This window comes from Lepidochelys kempii, chromosome 19 (genome assembly GCF_965140285.1).
Source record: "Lepidochelys kempii isolate rLepKem1 chromosome 19, rLepKem1.hap1, whole genome shotgun sequence".
In the NCBI taxonomy this organism is placed as follows: domain Eukaryota; kingdom Metazoa; phylum Chordata; order Testudines; family Cheloniidae; genus Lepidochelys; species Lepidochelys kempii.
In genome coordinates this window covers 9,349,546-9,369,421 of record NC_136398.1, presented here as the reverse complement: position 1 = coordinate 9,369,421, position 19,876 = coordinate 9,349,546, and the positions used below count along the sequence as shown (strand labels likewise).

The 19,876-nt window shown below is 46.1% G+C and overlaps 1 protein-coding gene across 6 annotated transcripts in view; it reads right to left on the bottom strand.

Annotated features, from left to right (window-relative positions):
• The window catches only part of MTFR1L (mitochondrial fission regulator 1 like), a 27,754-nt gene extending 7,878 nt beyond the window's left edge, over positions 1–19,876 (bottom strand). The window contains exons 1-6 of one of the 6 annotated variants that reach the window (XM_073317953.2): positions 19,798–19,876; positions 13,246–13,358; positions 12,304–12,408; positions 11,416–11,525; positions 10,146–10,357; positions 5,414–5,723 (exon numbers count right to left, since the gene is read on the bottom strand). In XM_073317953.2, the coding sequence (XP_073174054.1) occupies positions 5,414–5,723; positions 10,146–10,357; positions 11,416–11,525; positions 12,304–12,408; positions 13,246–13,335 (827 nt within the window). In that variant the 5' untranslated portion in view covers positions 13,336–13,358; positions 19,798–19,876. Of the gene's footprint in view, positions 1–5,413; positions 5,724–10,145; positions 10,358–11,415; positions 11,526–12,303; positions 12,409–13,245; positions 13,359–14,114; positions 14,193–17,083; positions 17,445–19,797 lie in introns of those variants that run through there. The other 5 variants (XM_073317951.2, XM_073317948.2, XM_073317954.2 and 2 more) reach the window with 5 other exon arrangements.

Sequence of the window (19,876 nt, the reverse complement as noted above, 5' to 3'; positions counted from 1 at the left end):
CGGTTTGCTGTATTTGTTTTAAACACCTGCAGCCACTTAATCTTGAATTTGCACTGAAAGCTTTTACTAGACCAAGTGATTAAATTTAAGAAGTTCACAAGTAACCCAAGGGGCAAGGCCTTAGCCCACAATTGTAATATATAGTTTAACTTCAGCTTTTAAATCATGACGGTAGATAGAAACACCCCACTGATTTCACCAGAATCAGGATCCCCTCTGATACAAGTGCAGAGACAGGGAGAAAGAACTACTGAAGTTGGGGAAGCTTAAGAGAATCCATAATCATCCAGCGTTCCAAGAAACTGCTTCCAAAGGGCAATGGGTATAGGAGAGAAGCCAAGAGCAGATGCAGGAAGAGGCAAAGTGAGACTGCAGCAATAAAGACTGAAGTTGTACTGATCACAAGAAAGAAGCTCATCCTCACCATGGGTAGCTAAAAGCGGTGTGGTGGAAATCTATGAGAGGGAGAGAACAAGCCTCCTGCAACAGCGCACAACCAGCAGCTATTGTAGAAAACTGACACCCGGCAACTGGCAGCAGAGGGGGTACCTTCAACCAACATCAAGCAGCACTGCAATTAAATATCAGCATCTTGATTCTTTAGAAATTCTCAAAGAACTACAACAACCAGGGAAGTAATCATGGACAAATTAATGCACAATTACACCTGAATTAGATCAGTCCCACCATCAGTACTTAAAAAAACGTACTCACATTCAAAGCAGATCCTCACGCTAAATGTTTTTAACCACACACCGAATGAACGGATCAGCTGGAACACTACACAGACCATTCCTTTCCAAAGGGCATCAGCTATTAAAAGGGGTCTATTCTGATTTTAATGGTGGAAACATGCAAATGTGTCTCATACTCATTCCTGAAGTTTCCAGGCTGTGGGTTTTAACACCAGTTCCTAAACAGGAGCATCAGAGAAGCATTGATTTAATCATCGTTAGATGTAAATGGCATCTCCACCCACAAAAATTAAAATGGTCATTTAACTCCCTTTTTACACATTCACTTTATACTGCTGGCTCTGGTACCATCAGGAAACTGGTCAGACGAGGGACAGACCCCAGGGAGGCTGCCGCTTGAAAACAACCTCAGTTCATGCTGCCTCATGATTCTTCTACATGATGCTGCTTCTACACCTGCTGGGATGTCCGAATAATCACCACAATAACCTCAAAGAGATCAAGGACTCTATAATCAGTTCTAAGCTGACTGAGATCATTTACTATAGGTGGCTATGGCAGGATATTTCACAACTCATTAATGTACATCAGCTGTGAAATAACAGATGTTCTAAGAATAACCCCACTAGATCTTTTCACATTCACTTGTTTTTGTTCACTAAACATTTTATGTGAAATACGGAACTGATGTCAGCAGTATAAGACACAGCAGAAGCCCAGCAATTCACCACAAAAAATCCAGGCTTCTAGGGTCTTGTTGCTTTCCAGGCACACAATAACTAAGTGTTGTATTCAGCTGGTCAGGGAGGTACAAGCTGCTCACCCCCACAGCATATTAGGGAGTCCCAACCAACTCTCAACAGATATATGGCACGTCACCATGGTATGAGGCCGGCGTGTAGGGCAATCGTCAATTTGTGCTGGTCAAACAACAAAGACAATTGTTCACCAGTTAATTGCTAAGTCACAAGGAATACATTATTCACGGCTATTCACCCAGCTCTCATTCAGATATTGTAACCCTCATCTCCAAGTGCTTGTACTGTACATTGGAGGCAAGGCAATAGGAAGCAATATATGGTGTGAAGCTATGGTTATAGATTTGGTCATACAGCGTAAGAGGAAGCATTAGGGAAAACACACATCACCACAACCTTTCCACAAATGAATGCCGTTATCTTTCGGTAAATCCACTGGAGACATGGCAATTCATGTTCTTGCTACCACAGTATTTGCCTAGGATCTGGGCCATTCATTCTGAACACCAATTTAAATCAGGAAAAAAAATAGAGCTATCAGAAACAGACTAAAATAAATTTGCATACAATGTGATTCAGCTTCTCCTGTTAATCAGGCGAGCAGTTATTCCCTGTGGGAAACGGGCCTTGGCTGAACAGAAAAGCAGGGCTCTCTGCCCATCCAGTCCCAGTGGGATAGAATTTGTTAGATATCCTCATACAAGACATTTGCATTCTACTTTACAGACGTCTGTGCTAATAGTTACTGGTAATAGCTCCCCTTCATGGAATAAGGCCATTGGAACATAGCTACCTGGAGAAGGACTAGCCCCTTCTTTGGATAAAGGCATAAACCATCAGATACATGCCTGGTCTACAATTAAAAATTAGATCCATCTAGTTAAGTTGCTCAGGGCTTTGAAGAATGTTGTGGCATGGTGAACTCAATCTACCCCAGTGTAGAGGCAGCTAGCTGGGTGGAAGAATTCTTCCGACCTAGTTACCACCTCTAGGAGAGGTGGACTAACTACATCGACAGAAAATCCCCTTCCGGCGACACAGGAAGGGTCTATGTTAGGGTGCTAGAGCAGCACGATCGGAGCAGTCCATGCATACCACCCGCAGTCCCTAAAATTATACTGGTCCCATTCTCTTGCTCCTGCATCTGAGCGACTTCCAGTGAAGTCAATGGGAACTGCTGATAAATAAGCAGCAAGAAAATTGGGGCTCTTCTCTCTATGCCACCCTCAGTTCTGCATAGCTGTGTGTTACCATTCCCATGGCTCAGACTACCTTCCCCCCACCTACAAGAGCCTAATCCTGGGGACTGAGACTCACCTACTGCTCAGGTGTCTCTATACTGACTTCCTGGGGAATCATGCAATTCCATTTCATTTGGGGAAACAGAATGATTGGGACAGAGGAGAATGCTACCCTGAAAGTCAAACACACACCTTGTATAGAACTATCTGCATAACCAGCCGCATATATGTCAACACCATCAAATCTTAAAGTGAAAGGACTTGTCCAGCACAGCATCTGAAATGCCCTGAGGGTGCACACTAGAGCCCTCCCTGCACAATGGGGGTGTATATTTGCTGGAAGAGTTAAAGTCTGCCGTTGCCTTCAAATCCTCGGGTCACAGACGGGCACAGTTTCACCTAGACTGTTCTCAGTGGCCGTGCTCCGTTCCTGCTGATCCTAGGGAGAGGTCATGTCTAACATTCTCTCCCCCTACCCTCCAGCCCAATATTCACCCCAGTGGCAATCTTCTCCTTGTGTCTGAGCCATAGCTCATGTTATTTCCTTCTCCTATTCGGCTGGTTCAGGAACAAGATGTAAACATTCCACGAACCGTCCTTTTCATTCAGCATTAGTTATCCCTATGCATTTTGGCCAGGGAGGCATAAAGTCAAAATAGGGGCACTTGTACCATAAGGCCCCGACCCCATCCATGACAAGGCTTTAGGAGGACTTCAGCTACGTCTGTTGAAGGCACTGGGCTAGTGGTGCTCCATATCTAATCCATGCAGGAGCGTACACAAGATGACTCAACAGACACGGGGATAATATTGCGACCTGCATTCTCACGCTAACCAAGCTGCTCAACCAAGTGCATCCACTAGTTCAAGAGTCATTTTAAGAATAAGCCTAAGAAAGTCACCATGCTTGTTCCTAAAACTCTTCACGAACTTGCTCCAGGTCCCCCTCAAAGACCTTGTGAAATGCCTCCGCACCAATCCCTCTTCATCAAGCACCTTCCCAATGAACCTGGGAATGCTGGTGTGAGAGCCGCCTTCTCTGCAGCTTCTGACACATGGAATGAGCTTCCTGAATCTCCCAGCTGAAAAAAATTATTGCAGGTCTTTCCCTAATCAGCATTGCTCTGCATAGTGCACGATTCCCAGGCCCAATATGCCCCAGGTGATTGGCAATTTCCCCTCACCCAAGAGGGGAGCCTCCAGGGGAAGTTTACTTTATGTATTTGAAAATGAATTTACCCAATTAGGGTTAAATATTGTGTCGCACAAGTGTAACAAATGCTTGTAGGCACTTTAGCTACGTTTTAGCCCATTTCTGATGGGAGTTCAAATTTAACATTCTGAAGAAAGTCTGGCTTTCTATCAGCAAAAGAAGATGATTCACATTTCCCAAATACGACATTGCAGACGAAATTACCTAATGCCTGACAACGGAAATTGATGCAACCCTGCTAAATCCTGCAAAATGACAAGTACCTTTTTTTTTTTTTTTTTTTTTGCAAATTACATCTCCTTTGACTGTGATAAATCAAAACTGCAAAGGATGCCAAAAAAAAGCTCCTTTGGACGGGCAGGAAAAAACTTCAATCTGCAATTCAAAAGAGGATACATATCCAGTGTGTATTCATGAGCGGGAGAAATTCATTTAAGTTTGACTCCTACTCCAGCCTCCAGAAAGATGAATGACAAGAATTATAATGGAGGAGGGATATATTTCCACTTCTGAATAATATTTCTTTGGAAAATTTGAGATCAATGATACTTCAGGTGCAGGCTGAGCTGTACAGAGTATATTTCAGTGTTTTATTTTTTGGTATACTTTTGTTTGGTGCCAGACACTCTCTCTTTAATTGGATTAGGCATAACATTCATAAGGAGCATAATGATGATTCAAAATGTTCTTTATTCTGATATTGAAGAGGGCTCCCCACAATACCACAGAAGTGGCCACATGGATTTTGGGGTGCGCTGGTGAAAGGGCTGAGCTTCATCAGTCTAATTCCATGTTGTCCATGTGAGACAAGGACAGTACAAAGGCCAGCTGAGATATTAGAGAAGGTATTTCTTCATTGGGAGGGTCCTGTCCCCGACAATGCATAGGTAAGCATGTCAATGACTTGGCGTTCCCAGGTTACAAGACAACAGTACGATAAATCTGCTTTCAGGACAGCACTTATGAGGAAAAAGGCATGAGGTGGGCGGTTTGCCTAATCAGACATTGCATGGAATGCACACAGAGCTTAGAGGTGAGGGGTGTGCAGATATCTGACAATAGTAAGGCAGCGTCTCACAGGGCTTCACACATGAAGAGTCGCAGCATGGAGGTCTCCTCTCCCCACACATTTTGTTAAACAATAAAAAAAGCAAGAGGATTTTTGGTGTGGATGGGTCGAAGCAGAGTGGTCAAGCAGCGCGCTAGCAGACTTGCACTACTTCCCCCCTCTCTCCAGTGTTTTCTACCCTTAAATTCAAAGGCTTGGCTCGGCTCAAAGGGAATCATTTTGGAGGCAAATAAAACAGATCTAGAAATAGCAGCAGTTCTAATGTACAACAAATATTTCCTTGTAAAGCTTGATTATAGCACGAAGGACCAGCAGATAAACACAATATTCCGTGCGTCTACAATGCTTTGAAACAAACAAACAAACAAATAAATAAATAAAAAAAAGAGGACAGGAACATTCATTCAGAAAATAAAAGAGGTTCAGGAGAGACTTACAAATCTTTGTTCTGTTTCATCCTATGAATGTCTTTAAGGATGCCCATCATGTCTGCAAAACTGCTGGCCTTCGAAAGAGAGACAGAATCTTCCACGTCAACATCCTTTGGTTCTGGTTTACAACATTCAGAGGTTGCAGAACAAAGCACGGAAACTGATGGAAGCTCCGGAATTTCTAATTCTGCCTCCTCTGTGATATCACTAATGACAAAGGAAGTTGTAGATTGGAATGAGGATCCAAAACAAGGTAAGGGAGAAGATACATTTGAACTTCCTGGAGATAATAAATCTGGCGTTAATGAAGCGGAAGCTGAAAAAGAAAACAATAAACGTGGATACGTAAACTAGTGCCAAATCACCTTATTTTTCTAAGCAGTAAAATATAAATCAAGCTCAGATCTTGGCCAACCTCCCCCAGGTGATGCAAAAATAAACATGGCCCAGGGCTTTCCCTTTTACCCTCCACATGCCCACTGCTTCCTACAGCCCTCCCGCCCCTCCAGTGCTCATCCCCACTGCCTCTTATACCATGCTTCTGTCTACAAATCTGGGTCCACATACAGCCTCCATCACTATATTACCATGCATCTTGCAAAGATGGACTTTATCTTCACAAGCCCCCTGGGAGCCAGAAAAGCATTATTCCCATTTTACAGGTGGGAACCCACGCACAGAGATTAAGTTACATAGTTAAGGACAAACAAAACATCTGTGAAATCTGGGAACAGAACAAAGGTCTCCTGGGTCCCAGTCGAATTCCTTAAGCAGAAGGCCATTCTTCCTCTTCTAATCCAGGGTCTTCCTCCTACAGCACCATCCCAGGCCTTTAACCAGGGCTGTCCCCCTTACACAATGCCTCTACCAAGTCGTTCCTTTCCATTTTGTTCTGAAAACCATTACACATGGATCTCAGGCATTTCTACACATGACAGTACGAACACACGACTGGGAACTAGGCACTCCTGCATTTTAAATATTGACTCTGATATGAATGCCTTTTGGGACCTTGGATTTTTCCCTAATTTATTTAACATTAGAGTACACGCATCTTCTAGAAGGGCCTTTTCTATGTCAGAAAGGAGGTTACAGAACTACACAGACTCGCTTTCAGTTTCCAGCGACCAGAGTCATTTTGTTGATGTAGATAAAGCCGGTTGCACAGTACCTATTACTTTCCACCAACACCTCCAAAAGGAGATTGAGAACGGTAGTTAGCACTTGGATTATCAGATTACTTGGCTGCAACTATTTTCTCAATTATAATTCCAAAGTACTGAAATCAAAATATGCTGTAGACTTTGCAAAAAGCCCTTATAAGCGAGCTGACAAACCTGGTCACATTGCCAGGGAAGGAGCAGGGAGGGAGAAACACATGATCAGTGTTTCCCATGTAGACCTCTTATTTGCTCAGTCATCATCTTCCTCTAATTAAGGGGAGTTGAACAGTTTAGTTGACTGATCCGACATCTTGCTCTCAAGACATTTTCTCCAGTCTGTGTTTCTAATTCGATTGCTCCTCTTGGATCTTACATGGAGGAGGAAGAATGAGGGTAACAGCCTTTCCAAAGAGGGTACATGCTTCACTTTCACGGTCTCCCCCACCCCTGGAGAGTTCTTTCAGCCTTTTAGTGTGTATGTTCTGTGATACCTTATGGTTTAATAGACAACAAGATGCAAATATACTTCCCTTAAACTACCTGACCTCTGCACAGTACATTCTGTGTTAAATTACGGATTGTTTTCCATACAGATCAGCTAATGCCTTTCCCCCTTCATCTGTGCTTTGTCTTTTTCTAAGAGTACAAATGCACCAGAGATCAGGAAAAAAGTAATTATTGTTCTACATATGCAACCTAAATATGACCACAAAGTATCTTGGAAGAGTTTGGAAAAATTCTTAATTTTCTGTGATATAGTATCACACCCATGTCAGAGTGTGTCTGCCTCTAAGAAAGAATGCACCATGCCCTATCCAAAGGCATGGAAAATACTCTAGTTTCCTAGCAAAATAACCAGCAAGAACAATTCCTACATGCATGAAATCACTGAGTGAATCTTTTTGGAAAATGATGACTGGACCAGGGTAGGCAGTTACACAAAAATATACTATCACCTGGCATAGGGAGAGGGTGGGGATGAGACAAGGCTCATGTGGTTTGAGCAAGAGCCATAATTATTCTATCACTAAACCCCCATTTTACTACTGAACTTGGAAGCGTTAAAGCTGTTCCTGACGCCGTACGGCTTAAGGAGAATGAAAGGTACCAACAGCTGATTAAGAGGCAGTGTACACTGACATTTTAAGGGTCAAATTCTGCCTTCAGTTACTTTTGAGGCAGCATGTCCACTGCTTAGAATACAAGCCTGGGAATCAAGAATCTGACGTTCTAAAGGCAGCTTTTTCACTCTCATCTGGTGTAGTCTTGTCCCAGAGAACCTCTCTGCCTCAGTTTCCACATCTGAAAAAAACAAACTCACACAAGCTCTCCCCTAGGCATTCTGTGCATGTAACTGTGACCCATGAACTTGTGGCCAAATTCTGTCCTGAGTGGATTATCGATACACTAGATGGCCAACTTTGTACCGCATCTCATTTAAAAATTAATTGTGATCTAGACAAAAACATCCTATGTATTCCAAGTGGGCATCTCATATATTAAAGGTGGATAAAATAAGTTAAAATGGGCTGAACCGAATACATAAGATTCATGTCTGAAATGCAGAGGCCAACATTCAAACTAAATCCAGTATCGTCTGAGGATGTAATGAGTAAGTGTCTCCCCTTGTAACAGGACTAACTATAAGCAATTGCTTATATTGTTTATAAGGTTGTAAGTTCGCCACAGCTATGACTTTGGACAGATCCTAGGACAAGGTATTTTTCATAGAAGGGTCACCCTACTCAACTGTCTCCTTCTCCCTGAAGGATTAGATTTGGTTCTGTAGTCGAGTAGGGAAGAGTGCCCTGGGTTTTAAATTAAAAAAACAAAACAAGCAAAACTATATTTAATTGCAGAATAAAGGATATTTCACTTACACAATTTCCCATGACAAACAGAAGTATTTAAGATAGTGTCATGACATCATAGAATCAGAATCTCAGGATTGGAAGGGACCTCAAGAGGTCATCTAGTCCAACCCCCTGCTCAAAGCTCACTGCATTTTATTTAAAAATGGAAAAGGCTTTTGCATTTTTTGCCATAACAAAGTTACAATTTCCCCCCTTTTATGTCATTGTCAGAAAGGCAAATTATAACCACTGCCTTTGTACCTTGGTTGTACACCAACAGTTCAAGTACACTGCACACGAATAACAGATGCAGCTTCCTACAAGAGAAGCTGTTTTGGAGAAGGTTCAAGTTCCAGGAATGTGCCAAGTTGCTACTTTTAAAAGGTTTTAAAGTTGTAAGATTGACAAGGCCTCAAGGGTACTTCTGGTCTTGCACGGCTCTGAGACTGGTCAGCATGTGATGCCACTGTGTACTTTGAGGTTTCAACAAAAATAGCATCCTGTTTATTTCCAGAGCCACCCAGCGGAAGCTAGACCATAAGAGCAAACTGAAGGATGGAATTTCCCCTTTCACATTAAATTTACTTGCATTTTTTTAGCTTAAAACACAACTAAAATCAGTGTGTTTATGACAGGCAGCAGTCAACCAACTAGAATTAATTCAAGATGATGTTGTGCACATGGTCAGACTAGATGATCACAATGATCCCTTCTGGCTTTATAATCTGAACTCCAGATGGCCTCTTCTCAAAAAGCTTAACTGGCCCGAGAACAATTAGTACTCATCTCTGGTCACGAAAAACCAGAACATTTACATCACACTCCCAAAGAGAGAGGAAAACAACCCTTTTTAGACATCAACAACAGGCCTGGGGGCAAGAATGACAAGACTAAATCCCCAACCTTTTCATTCAATGGAAGTCGCTCAGTCTGGAAACTAAAACACCCTCTACCTCTCTCTCTCCAGTACAGTTACGGTTGATTTTGGTAGTACTAATTAGAATCATAGAATATCAGGGTTGGAAGGGACCTCAGGAGGTCATCTAGTCCAACCCCCTGCTCAAAGCAGGACCAATCCCCAATTTTTGCCCCCGATCCCTAAATGACCCCCTCAAGGATTGAACTCAACACTGGGTTTAGCAGGCCAATGCTCAAACCACTGAGCTATCCCTCCCCTGTAAATATTAAACGTATTAAATAAATGCCAATACATACAAACAGTACCATTCGTTCTACTGACATCATAGAGGACATTGCACAAACAAGGGGAAGGAAGAAACGTAGAATTCACAATGGCTGACTACAACTCTAGCCGTTTAGGTCATTCATGTTCACTACATGGATGCTGGAAATGGTTGTATTCCATTTAATCCACTGCCAGCTCTTAGGAAGCAATAGGATCAGCATGGTTGTCATCTCCCCACTTGTCAAACTCCTACGATGCTCCACTCAGCTGCAGTTGTAACAATGAGCTGTTTGGACAGCTTTGGCTATGCATACCACTACAAACATATATTGTATTAGATCGCTAAGTCACATGCTAGAGATAGGGGTCCAAAGACGACAAAATATCTATTGTCTTGCATTTGTATGCAAAAAGCCAGAATACTGGCAATGTTTTGATATAGTATCTGACCAGTACTCACTGCGTTTTATCGTGGAATCATCACAGTTCACTGTCTCAAGCCTTTTATTGTTAGAAAAGAAGACTTATGTTCCTACCTGGATCTGCAGCTACAATTTTAGCTATTTGACTCCGCAGGTGACTCAGCTCATCTTGAAGCTCTGTCGTCCGACTGAGGGCCGGTAAACCAGGTTTCTTCAAGACCAGCAGCTTCTCTTCCTGCTTTCTCAAGTTGGGGACTGAAGCATTTCGCTGTATAACAAAGAATGGGCTGGGCTTCCACTTGTGCTTTAATGGGCGAGTGTCACTCCTAAGAAGAACAGCACAAAAGCCCATCAATCACACAAATGGAACAGACCCCACTCAAGCAATAATGTTTTGTATTTCTACAGCCTTCCACCCAAGAACTACAAAGCATTTTACCAACAATACATCAGGATACTCGTGGCAGGTAGATATTATCCTTGTTCTATAAAGGAGGAAAATGAGGCACAGAAACTACACAAAAACTGCTGCCCAACACAGGAAGTCTGTGGCAGATGCAGGAACAAAAAAAGCAACCCTCCAAACTTTCAGTCTAGAGCCTTAACCAGGAGGGGGAGGGATAGCTCAGTGGTTTGAGCATTGGCCTGCTAAACCCAGGGTTGTGAGTTCTACCCTTGAGGGGGCCATTTAGGGATCTGGGACAAAAACTGGGAATTGGCCCTGCTTTGAGCAGGGGGTTGGACTAGATGATCTCCTGGGGTCCCTTCCAACCCTGATATTCTATGATTCTATATTCCTCTCTTCTGGCTGGTTTACATTTCTGTACAATGTACAGTGATAGTGTATTTGATAGTGTATGCAAATGGGGGCGTCACCTGTTCCCATTTCACAGTTTCTCGAACTGCAAAAGGCTTACATTTTATTTTTCACAAGACATTAATATTAATGTGGCCTTCCCTAGAACTTCAAAAAGTGAAATGGATAGAAGTGGACTCCCTGGACCACTAGGTGTGAATCCCAGAAGGGATATGACAGCCCTTCATCCTTCCGAAGTAGATACCCTGAGCACCATGTAGTTTATTAGGTGGAGGTCTTTCAGTTACGATCTTAAAAGCGAAGAGCCCAGCCACTCTAGCTGAATGTTAAGTATCCTCTGGCACTTTCTGTAAGAGTTTGCCCTTGTGTCCTTGGCCAAAATTTCTCATCCCCTCCTCTCTGTGGAACAATTTTCAAAGAAAAAAATAAATCAACGAGTTGTTCTGGTCAGATGCCTAAGTGACGAGAAATTTTGAGCATTTGATCAGTTACTGTTTTATCTTTCATAAAACACCCAGGAAGAATGGAAGAACGGAAAGATACGGGGAGAGAAAAAGTAAAAAATACCTGACTCTAGCATAGGTTTCTCCTTCATCTGCTGCTATCCATGCAATATCTGCCAGAGTGGGGACTGGAGGTCCATCGTTTAGATACAGATCTGAAATGTTTGGTAGAACCTAGGAAGAACATAGTGACATTATAATAAACATAATGGTTTTGTTCTGTTTAATGTGTTTGGTACAATTTAAAGATGATGAAGCCTTCTCTGCATCAGATTCATAGCTGAGCCTTTGCTGTACAAAGCCAGCGTAGATGGATTCAGATAAACACACCCAGCGTTTCATGTACTGGTTTATGAAACTGTCCTCTTAGCTTTTTTGATGTGTATCATAAAACTGGAAAATGAGCCTGCAAAAATGTACTCACTATTGCCTTAAATGCAGCCAAAAAAGAAAAAAAATTGGCATCCACACGAACGCCACTTTTCAGCTACAAAGCAATACCATTATTGAGCTAACTCTCAAACACCCAATAAAGTAGGCATGTATCATGAGCCTCATGTTATGGTTTGGGAAACAGAGGCACAGAGAGGTTAGGTGACTTGCCCAAGGTCACACATTCAGTTAGTGGCTCAGCTGGGAATAGGATCCAAAAGTTTGGACTCAGTCCCCTCTGATCATTAGCTCACGCTCCTTCCCGTTTGTAGGCATGATTGTATAGAACATGTTGTTCCCAGATTGCCACTGATCATTTCAGGGATTTACAAAACTAGGAAGAGTTAAAATTGTTAAAACTGATAATTTATACAACCCTATTGACTGCATGTGGTGCATTTCCAATTTCAAAAATACTTTACTTTGCTATGGGAAGGAATGGCAAATCAGAATTATTTCTGTTGCTAAAGAACTGCAGAGTCCTGTATATATTTCCAGAATCTCTCATGCATTCCCTTACCTCAAAAGATGCTCTAGGACAGGGTTTTAAAGGAAGATTTGTCCCAATCCTCCTGACAACACTACGTGATGAGCCACAGGGCTTGTTCTGCCAAATTGGGATAGTCTGAGAATCAAGACAATATTTTATAATATATTTCAGAAATTGCCTTTTTAAAATCTGTTCTTTATTTTTTGAAAGTATCAAAAGCCACCATATAAACTAAATTCAAACCTACGGCACCTCTTTTAGCCATTTTTAAAAGAATAAAAAGTTAACAAGAGTACCAACAAGTACCAATATTTATTTTCAAATTAGGATCTTCTTTCTACAAAACCATAAAAGCCAATGAAAGAAAGTGAGGTGCCTAACTGGTATTTGTGCCTTTGAAAATCACCTCCTTAGTCAGTTTCATGTCTGTTTATAGTCATCTTCTAGACTTTGGCAAACTCTGGAGGTAAATGTTTAAATCCAAACAAGTTTATTATTTTTCAATTCATGCAAAAACCTCTATTAATAGTTGGTTGATACAAAAATGTTTTAAGACACCCAAAGTCTGTATTTTGGACCTAAGCTACCCGATAGTGCTGGTTTTAAATTGTTTACCCGTATATTAAATAATAAATTGAGTCACCAGGCTATAAATGCACCTATTCCTATAATATAGATTTGAAAGCCAAAGCAACACTTGATTTATGGTATACCAAGAAGTTCCTTAATGTATTTGTAATCTCACAATTCAAACAGAATAGCTAAATTTTATATATAATAAAACCCAATAGATAGTGAGTATATGAAGTGACAGTCCATTCTTGCAGCTCTTAAACAAGCAATAAAGGTTGAGGTACTGGGAAGAGAGATGACAAATGAGACGGTCTCTCTCATGATGTGTTCTGCAGAATGAGTTTTGGGATCCCCTGGCTCTGCATAATTAAGTATTTTTCAAAGAAATGTTGTACTTACTGATTCTGTTTCCATCTCAGGCCGTAGAGAAGGTTCCCAAACTGGATGATCAATTAAATCAGAGATGAAAATTGCAGTGCCAAGAAACATAAGGCAGCTTCATATTATTTCACCTTGAAAAACACAGATTTTCTCACTAAAAAAACAACACCCCACAATGAGCCTAGATGTGGACAAGTTCTGCATTTGTGTATTTAACATTAATATCGAAGTCAACTTTACAAAGAGCCCTATGTTTATCAGAAGGGTAGTTAACGTGGCCCTTTTCTGGGCATCAGTGGTTTTAAGATAGGCCCCTAAGGCCAAGGAATTCTGCCACCCTAACAGCTGAGGTGAATATCAAGTGGGATGTTGTCCTTCTGAACTCACAGTACTTCTGGACCTTGAATAGAGGTAACCAGGCAGCCTTCCTCAAAAAGCAGTTTTAATCCCAGCTGAAAAATACTGTACAAAATGAACTAAGGAGAGTGTGTGATCACTTGGTTCAAGAGCCAGACTGGATGCTAGGACTCCTGGGTTCTACTCTTAGCTCTGCCATGAAGTTACCATGGTGACTGGCAGTTTCTCCCTCTTAGCCATGGCACTTGCCTCCCAAATGAGGATAGTGGGTAAGTTGAGGCATCTCTTATTTGAGCTCCTTAGAGGTAGGTACCAACGAGGCAGGTTTTCAGGCAGATAAAGGGGACAGGAAATGTGTTTAGCAAGGTTTTGTAAAGACAGGCCTCTCACTAAACTCACACTCTAAACTCATCTAAACTCTAAACTCATCTCATCTAAACTCACACTCCCCAGGAAGGTGGAAAGAACAAAGGCAGAAAAATCACACACACGCCCCCAACCCACAGGAGAGTTAGAGGGGAGCTCCTCACCTGCTAGTAGTGAAAAGGAACTGCCAGTTGGAGGCAGTTGAACACTGTACTACTCCCAGCACAGGATCAGAACATTCCACTTACTGGTAGGGGAACCGGAGTGGGAGGGTACGACACCATCCAAAAACATTAAGCTTTGGCGGTTCCATCTGGCCTTGAGGATGCTTGAGACCCATGAAAGAGAATCGTCTACTGATGGGCACAGAGGAGAATAATTAGGTTTTGTTTTGTTTTTTGTTTTTTTTTGGGGGGGGGGGGTTCCTGTTTTGTCAACTTTGTACCTTTGACAGGATTTTTGTTCCCCTGGTTAGTTCCGGATGGGAGTTTGGGGGCGGGGGGGAGAGAATCTCTCACACAACAGAGAGAAGGGTATTTAAAACTAGTAAAATGTGATTAAAAACCCATAGAGATTGGCTGGGGGGGGCTCAGTGGTAGGTGTATACTTGGAAATACATCTAACTCAGGGTTTTGAAGTTGACTACCTTTCAGCTGATGGTGTCCCTTTAAGCTCCTTATTTTCAACATGCCTTGGGTGTTTTAACAAGCGCCAGCGAAACAACGGAGAAAGTCTCATGCTGACAAAGGTCAGCAGCAAGAAGCTGCTGCTCTGACTGCCAAGATCCAAAGAGAAGCCAAAAAAGGCATTTAAAATGACATGTCTCCCTAACGTAAGCAGGCCTCTCGAGATTTAGCAGTTAGTTGTCTGAAAGGAATTTTTTTCCCCCGGCTCATTTCCTCTCCTTGATTTCTCATGGGAGAGGGTTAATTTGCCGTAGTTCACTTTCATCCCTTGCAGTAACATTAGTACTATATGAATTACGTGGAGAACTTCATGAAGCAAGCAACTGTCTCTAATGAGATCTGCAGTCACCATAGCATCCAGGTGCCTTCATATACAAATACAAGTTCACCTCAGGTTTGCTGTGATAAAATCACCACCTTTTTTCAGCAGTGACTACCACAAAATTGGTGGCTCAAGAGCAACAAGTGTGGCAAAGGACAAATAAACATCAGCCATGTAGAGAAAACAAGACATGACAGCCCTCCTCCATACTGAGCCAAGGTCAGCTAAGTGACATATGCTAACAGTATCACAGCTCAGTCAACCAAAAATAACTACGCATGACAGAGAGGGGCACTGCCAAAGTGTTCTTCAGCCTGCAGCATGCACAGAACCACCATTAACTGTCCCCTGGCTCATGTCATTTACACAAGAGTACAAACATTGGTGTACCCAGGAGCCCGCAGCGTAATCAATGGGGGAGAAGCCAAAGAGGAATTGACAACAACTGCAGTATGGAGTATGGTTGTATTGCTCTAGGATAAGCTCAGCTGCTTCCACTATTAATGAGAAACCTCCCATGTTTCAAGAGACAAACCACTCAAGCTTCACTCTTGAGTTATAGTGATACAAGAAAGGGAGGACTTGTGGCACCTTAGAGACTAACAAATTTCTTTGAGCATAAGCTTTCGTGAGCTACACTTCATCGGATCCATGCAGTGGAAAATACAAGAAACTCAATATGCCCATTAGAGAAAGCCAGGCTCATCTGTTTTCCTAGCCTTGTCCCAAGTGGGGCTAGGGACCTTTTTGGTTTGAGTGGGAAGCTTTATTTTAATAGTACTCATTTAAAAAAAAACATTTAATGACGATGACACAGTGCATTTTACTGTTCGGGCCCCTGAGGAAGCGATATGAAAATTAGACATGCACGCTCCAGTTGCCTGTTGTGTTAGGGAGAGAATTGGAGACTATTAGTGTTGCAGCTTTAATTCCAACTAAAAAAGACTGGACAAGATGAACTCGGGAGGGAGTGTGGTGAAGTGGTTCAGCGTCAAATCAGGAGCCAGGACTCCAGGATTCTAGTCCCGGTTCTGGGAGGGAATGTGGCCTAGTGGTTAGAGCAGGAGCCTCAGTTCTATTCCTGGCTTGTCAACCGTTACTGCTGATTATCAGCTTCACCTCGCAGTGCCTCAGCTTCCCCATATGTAAAGTATGTGTGAGAGAGAGAGACAGACAGACAGTGACCTGCTTCCGAGTAGACCTCCCTGCTGTTTAAAACCCAGCAAGGGCAGCACTAGAGAAGGAAAGGTTTGCAGAACGATCAAGCTGGGGGTGTTGTTAGCGAGGTCCTGTATTCACACCCTCCTCTCCCCCAGTCCAGGCCTGGGACTCTCAGTCTCTCACCCACTTTACTGATAAACCCAGAGTGGCAGAGGCAATACCTGAGAGTAAAACACCTCCCGCTTCCTACATAACTCAGTTAGGCGGCTCCCAACGACCCCCCAACTCCCCCGCCCTGCGCGCCCCCCTCCCCACGGCCCCCCGACTCCCCCGCCCTGCGCGCCCCCCTCCCCTCGGCCCCCGACTCCCCCGCCCTGCGCGCCCCCCTCCCCTCGGCCCCCGACTCCCCCGCCCTGCGCGCCCCCCTCCCCTCGGCCCCCGACTCCCCCGCCCTGCGCGCCCCCCTCCCCTCGGCCCCCGACTCCCCCGCCCTGCGCGCCCCCCTCCCCTCGGCCCCCGACTCCCCCGCCCTGCGCGCCCCCCTCGCCCCCTCCCCACGGCCCCCCCGACTCCCCCGCCCTGCGCGCCCCCCGACTCCCCCGCCCTGCGCGCCCCCCTCGCCCCCTCCCCACGGCCCCCCGACTCCCCCGCCCTGCGCGCCCCCCTCGCCCCCTCCCCACGGCCCCCCGACTCCCCCGCCCTGCGCGCCCCCCTCGCCCCCTCCCCACGGCCCCCCCACTCCCCCGCCCTGCGCGCCCCCCTCCCCTCGGCCCCCGACTCCCCCGCCCTGCGCGCCCCCCTCGCCCCCTCCCCTCGGCCCCCGACTCCCCCGCCCTGCGCGCCCCCCTCCCCTCGGCCCCCGACCTGCGCGCCCCCCTCGCCCCCTCCCCTCGGCCCCCGACTCCCCCGCCCTGCGCGCCCCCTCCCCTCGCAATTGCCCCCGACTCCCCCCCCTTCACCTTACCTGCCGCAAACCCCTCCTGCACCTCCACCGCAGTCACCCCTCCCCCTGAAATTCTCTCCACGGAGGAACCCGCCGGTACCGGCACCGCCTCCTCTTCTTCCCGTCTCACCTCCGCTTCCGGTCAGCCATCAGGCCCTGACCCGGAAGTAGAAGGCGATAACCGACTCAGGCAGCTGTCACGACATACTTCCGATAGCTCCTCAGCCCCCCGCTATGCGCCTGCGCAGTATCGCGTCCCTCCGGCTTAGCCGGCGCATGGCGCCTCCGCCGCGCCGGTTACTGCTGGGCAGCGAGAGAGCGAGCGACTCCGCCCCCTCCCGTGAGCCACCGCGCAGTGCCAGGGTCGCACGGGCCCTCCGGTGCGTGGTGACGTCACATCCAGACGTGCCGTGGCGCTGTTGGGCTGACTCCGCCCCTGGGAGCGAGAGGCGTGAAGGGAGGGAGGGGCCCTAGCAACGGGGGCGGGGGAGGCAGAGACAAGAGGGGCCCCCCCAGCGACCGCCCCCCGTCCTCCTTGGGGCGGAGACACAGGGGCCCTGGGGAGAGGGGGGCCAACTTCCTAATCACACAAAACCAAACACCCCTGCCCCGCCCCTTCTCTGCAGCCACGCCCACGCCCCGCCCCTTTCTAAGGCCCCGCCCCCCGCTCGGTCCATCCACCACTCACTGTTTGCCACTTTCACTGGGCTGGAGCGGGGGTGTGGGAGGGGGGGCAGGGCTGGGGATGAGGGGTTCAGGGTGCAGGAGGGGGCTCCAGGCTGGGGAAGATTCCAGCTGAGGGTGCGGGCTCCGGGGTGGGACTAGGGATGAGGGGCTTGAGGTGCAAGAGGGGGTGCTGGGCTGGACCGGGGGTGGGGGCCCGGTGGCACCACATCTCCAGGGAAGTAGCCCCCACGTCCCTGTGGCCTCTAGATGCATGGGCAGCCAGGCAGCTCTGCACCTTCGTGCCTGCAGACACCACCCCCCACAGCTCCCATGGGTCACAGTTCCCAGCCAATGGGAGCTGCGGAGCTGGTACTTGGGGCAGGGACAGCACACGGAGCCTCCCAGTCCCTGGCCGCCCCAGCACTGAGGGGCCGCAGGGACCTGGCGCCTGCGTCCAGGAGCCCAGAACAGGTAGGGAGCCTGCCTTAGACCCAGGCCCCTGCTGCGCCGCCAACCGGACTTTGGACAGCCCGGTTGGCAGTACTGACCAGAGCCATCAGGGTCCCTTTTCAACCAGGTGTTCCAGTCAAAAACTGGACACCTGGCAACCCTACCCCAGGAAGCCCCCTTCACCCCATGCGGGGGTGCAGAGACATGGGGAGAGGCGCAGGGAACCCCCATTATCTTATAGGAGGGCAGAGACACAGGGCCATCCCTACAAATCCCTCCTGTAGAGCCAGTCAAAAAAATCAGAATTTCTGTCCCCTTGGCAATTCCCCAATTTTCAGGCACTTTCAGAACAAAACAGGACAGTTCCAAAGAAATCAAACCATTTTGGTTCAACTTTCCCAAAAATAAATGAAGCAGCCAGGTGCACCCAGTTCCTGGGAGAAGTGGGCTGAAGCCTGGGGCCTTATGGAGCCAGCCCCACTGAGAGCTGGAGTTCTCAGGCTAACAGGCTCCAGGGCAAGATTGCCCTAGTCACAGACTCTAGAAACCCAGGGTTCGCAGCAGCCCATCCGGAACCAAGACAGGTTTCAATTAGAACATGTCTGTAGTTCCAAGCAATTGTTTCCATCACACATTTGTGGTTTAATGAATTGACCTTTTCCAACTGAACTGTTTCTTTCATGGGACAATTCCTAACCAGCTCTACCTTCCTCTGATCCCCTTCAGGTTCAGTAGTGCCCCATCACCAACATGCTGCTCTTGTCCTTGCTCCTTCCCTTCTACCTAGTGCTTTGGTAGAAGCCTACATGCAGGGACTGGTTAGGGTGAGGAACGACCACAGGGGACACATTGAAGGAGTACCCAAATCAGGATGCATATTGGTTTGACGGGCATTGTCAAAGCTCCCCTTCCCTGCCCTCCAACACACAGATGCCTACATTCCTGTGGTGGGATACATCCTTCCCAAGGGCTGGTTGGTGCTCCCACAGGTAAGGTGCACAACTCAGCTATGCAAAATGTATCCCTACTCTCCACCCCTCCAGAGACAGATTTCTCCATGCTGGAGGTAACCCAGTCTCTCAACTGTACCAGAGCTATCAAATACCATTGCACACCAATTCCTACTGCCCGAACAATTTTTAATCAAAGACCAGAAGGCCACGGTATATACGTAGTAGCAATTTAGTAGCATTATTCACTTTGCAAGGGGCCTTCCCGTAGCTGATTGGGATGATTTAGCTTAAGGACACAATGCAGAGTGATTTTGGATTGTTAGGGGGTGCTCAGCAGTGAGGGGTTTGATCTCCACTCCATTTCAGAACGTCCTTCACCCCCACTACACCAGTACTGTAACCCTTCAAGCCAGAGCTCTCCGAGAGGAGTCGGGCACAATCAGTTTGCGACAAGGGAATTTACCTTGTCTGACTCAGTTTCTTCCTGATTTTACTGTGGAGTTTTGGGCATAGGCCAGTTGCTAAAGAAGAGACTAGAGCCATTGGCAGAAAAGTGACACAAACATGCCCCATGAGGAAGGGTCCAGGAGTCAGCGCATCTCAACTCCAATCCCATCTCTATGGCAACATAGCCTATTTGGCCTTACCCAGTCAAACTTTAAATACCTTGGCATTTGAGTCTATCCACATCCAGACTACAGGAGAATCAGTCGCCTCAAAAATGGACTTTGTTCTGGATTCCTTT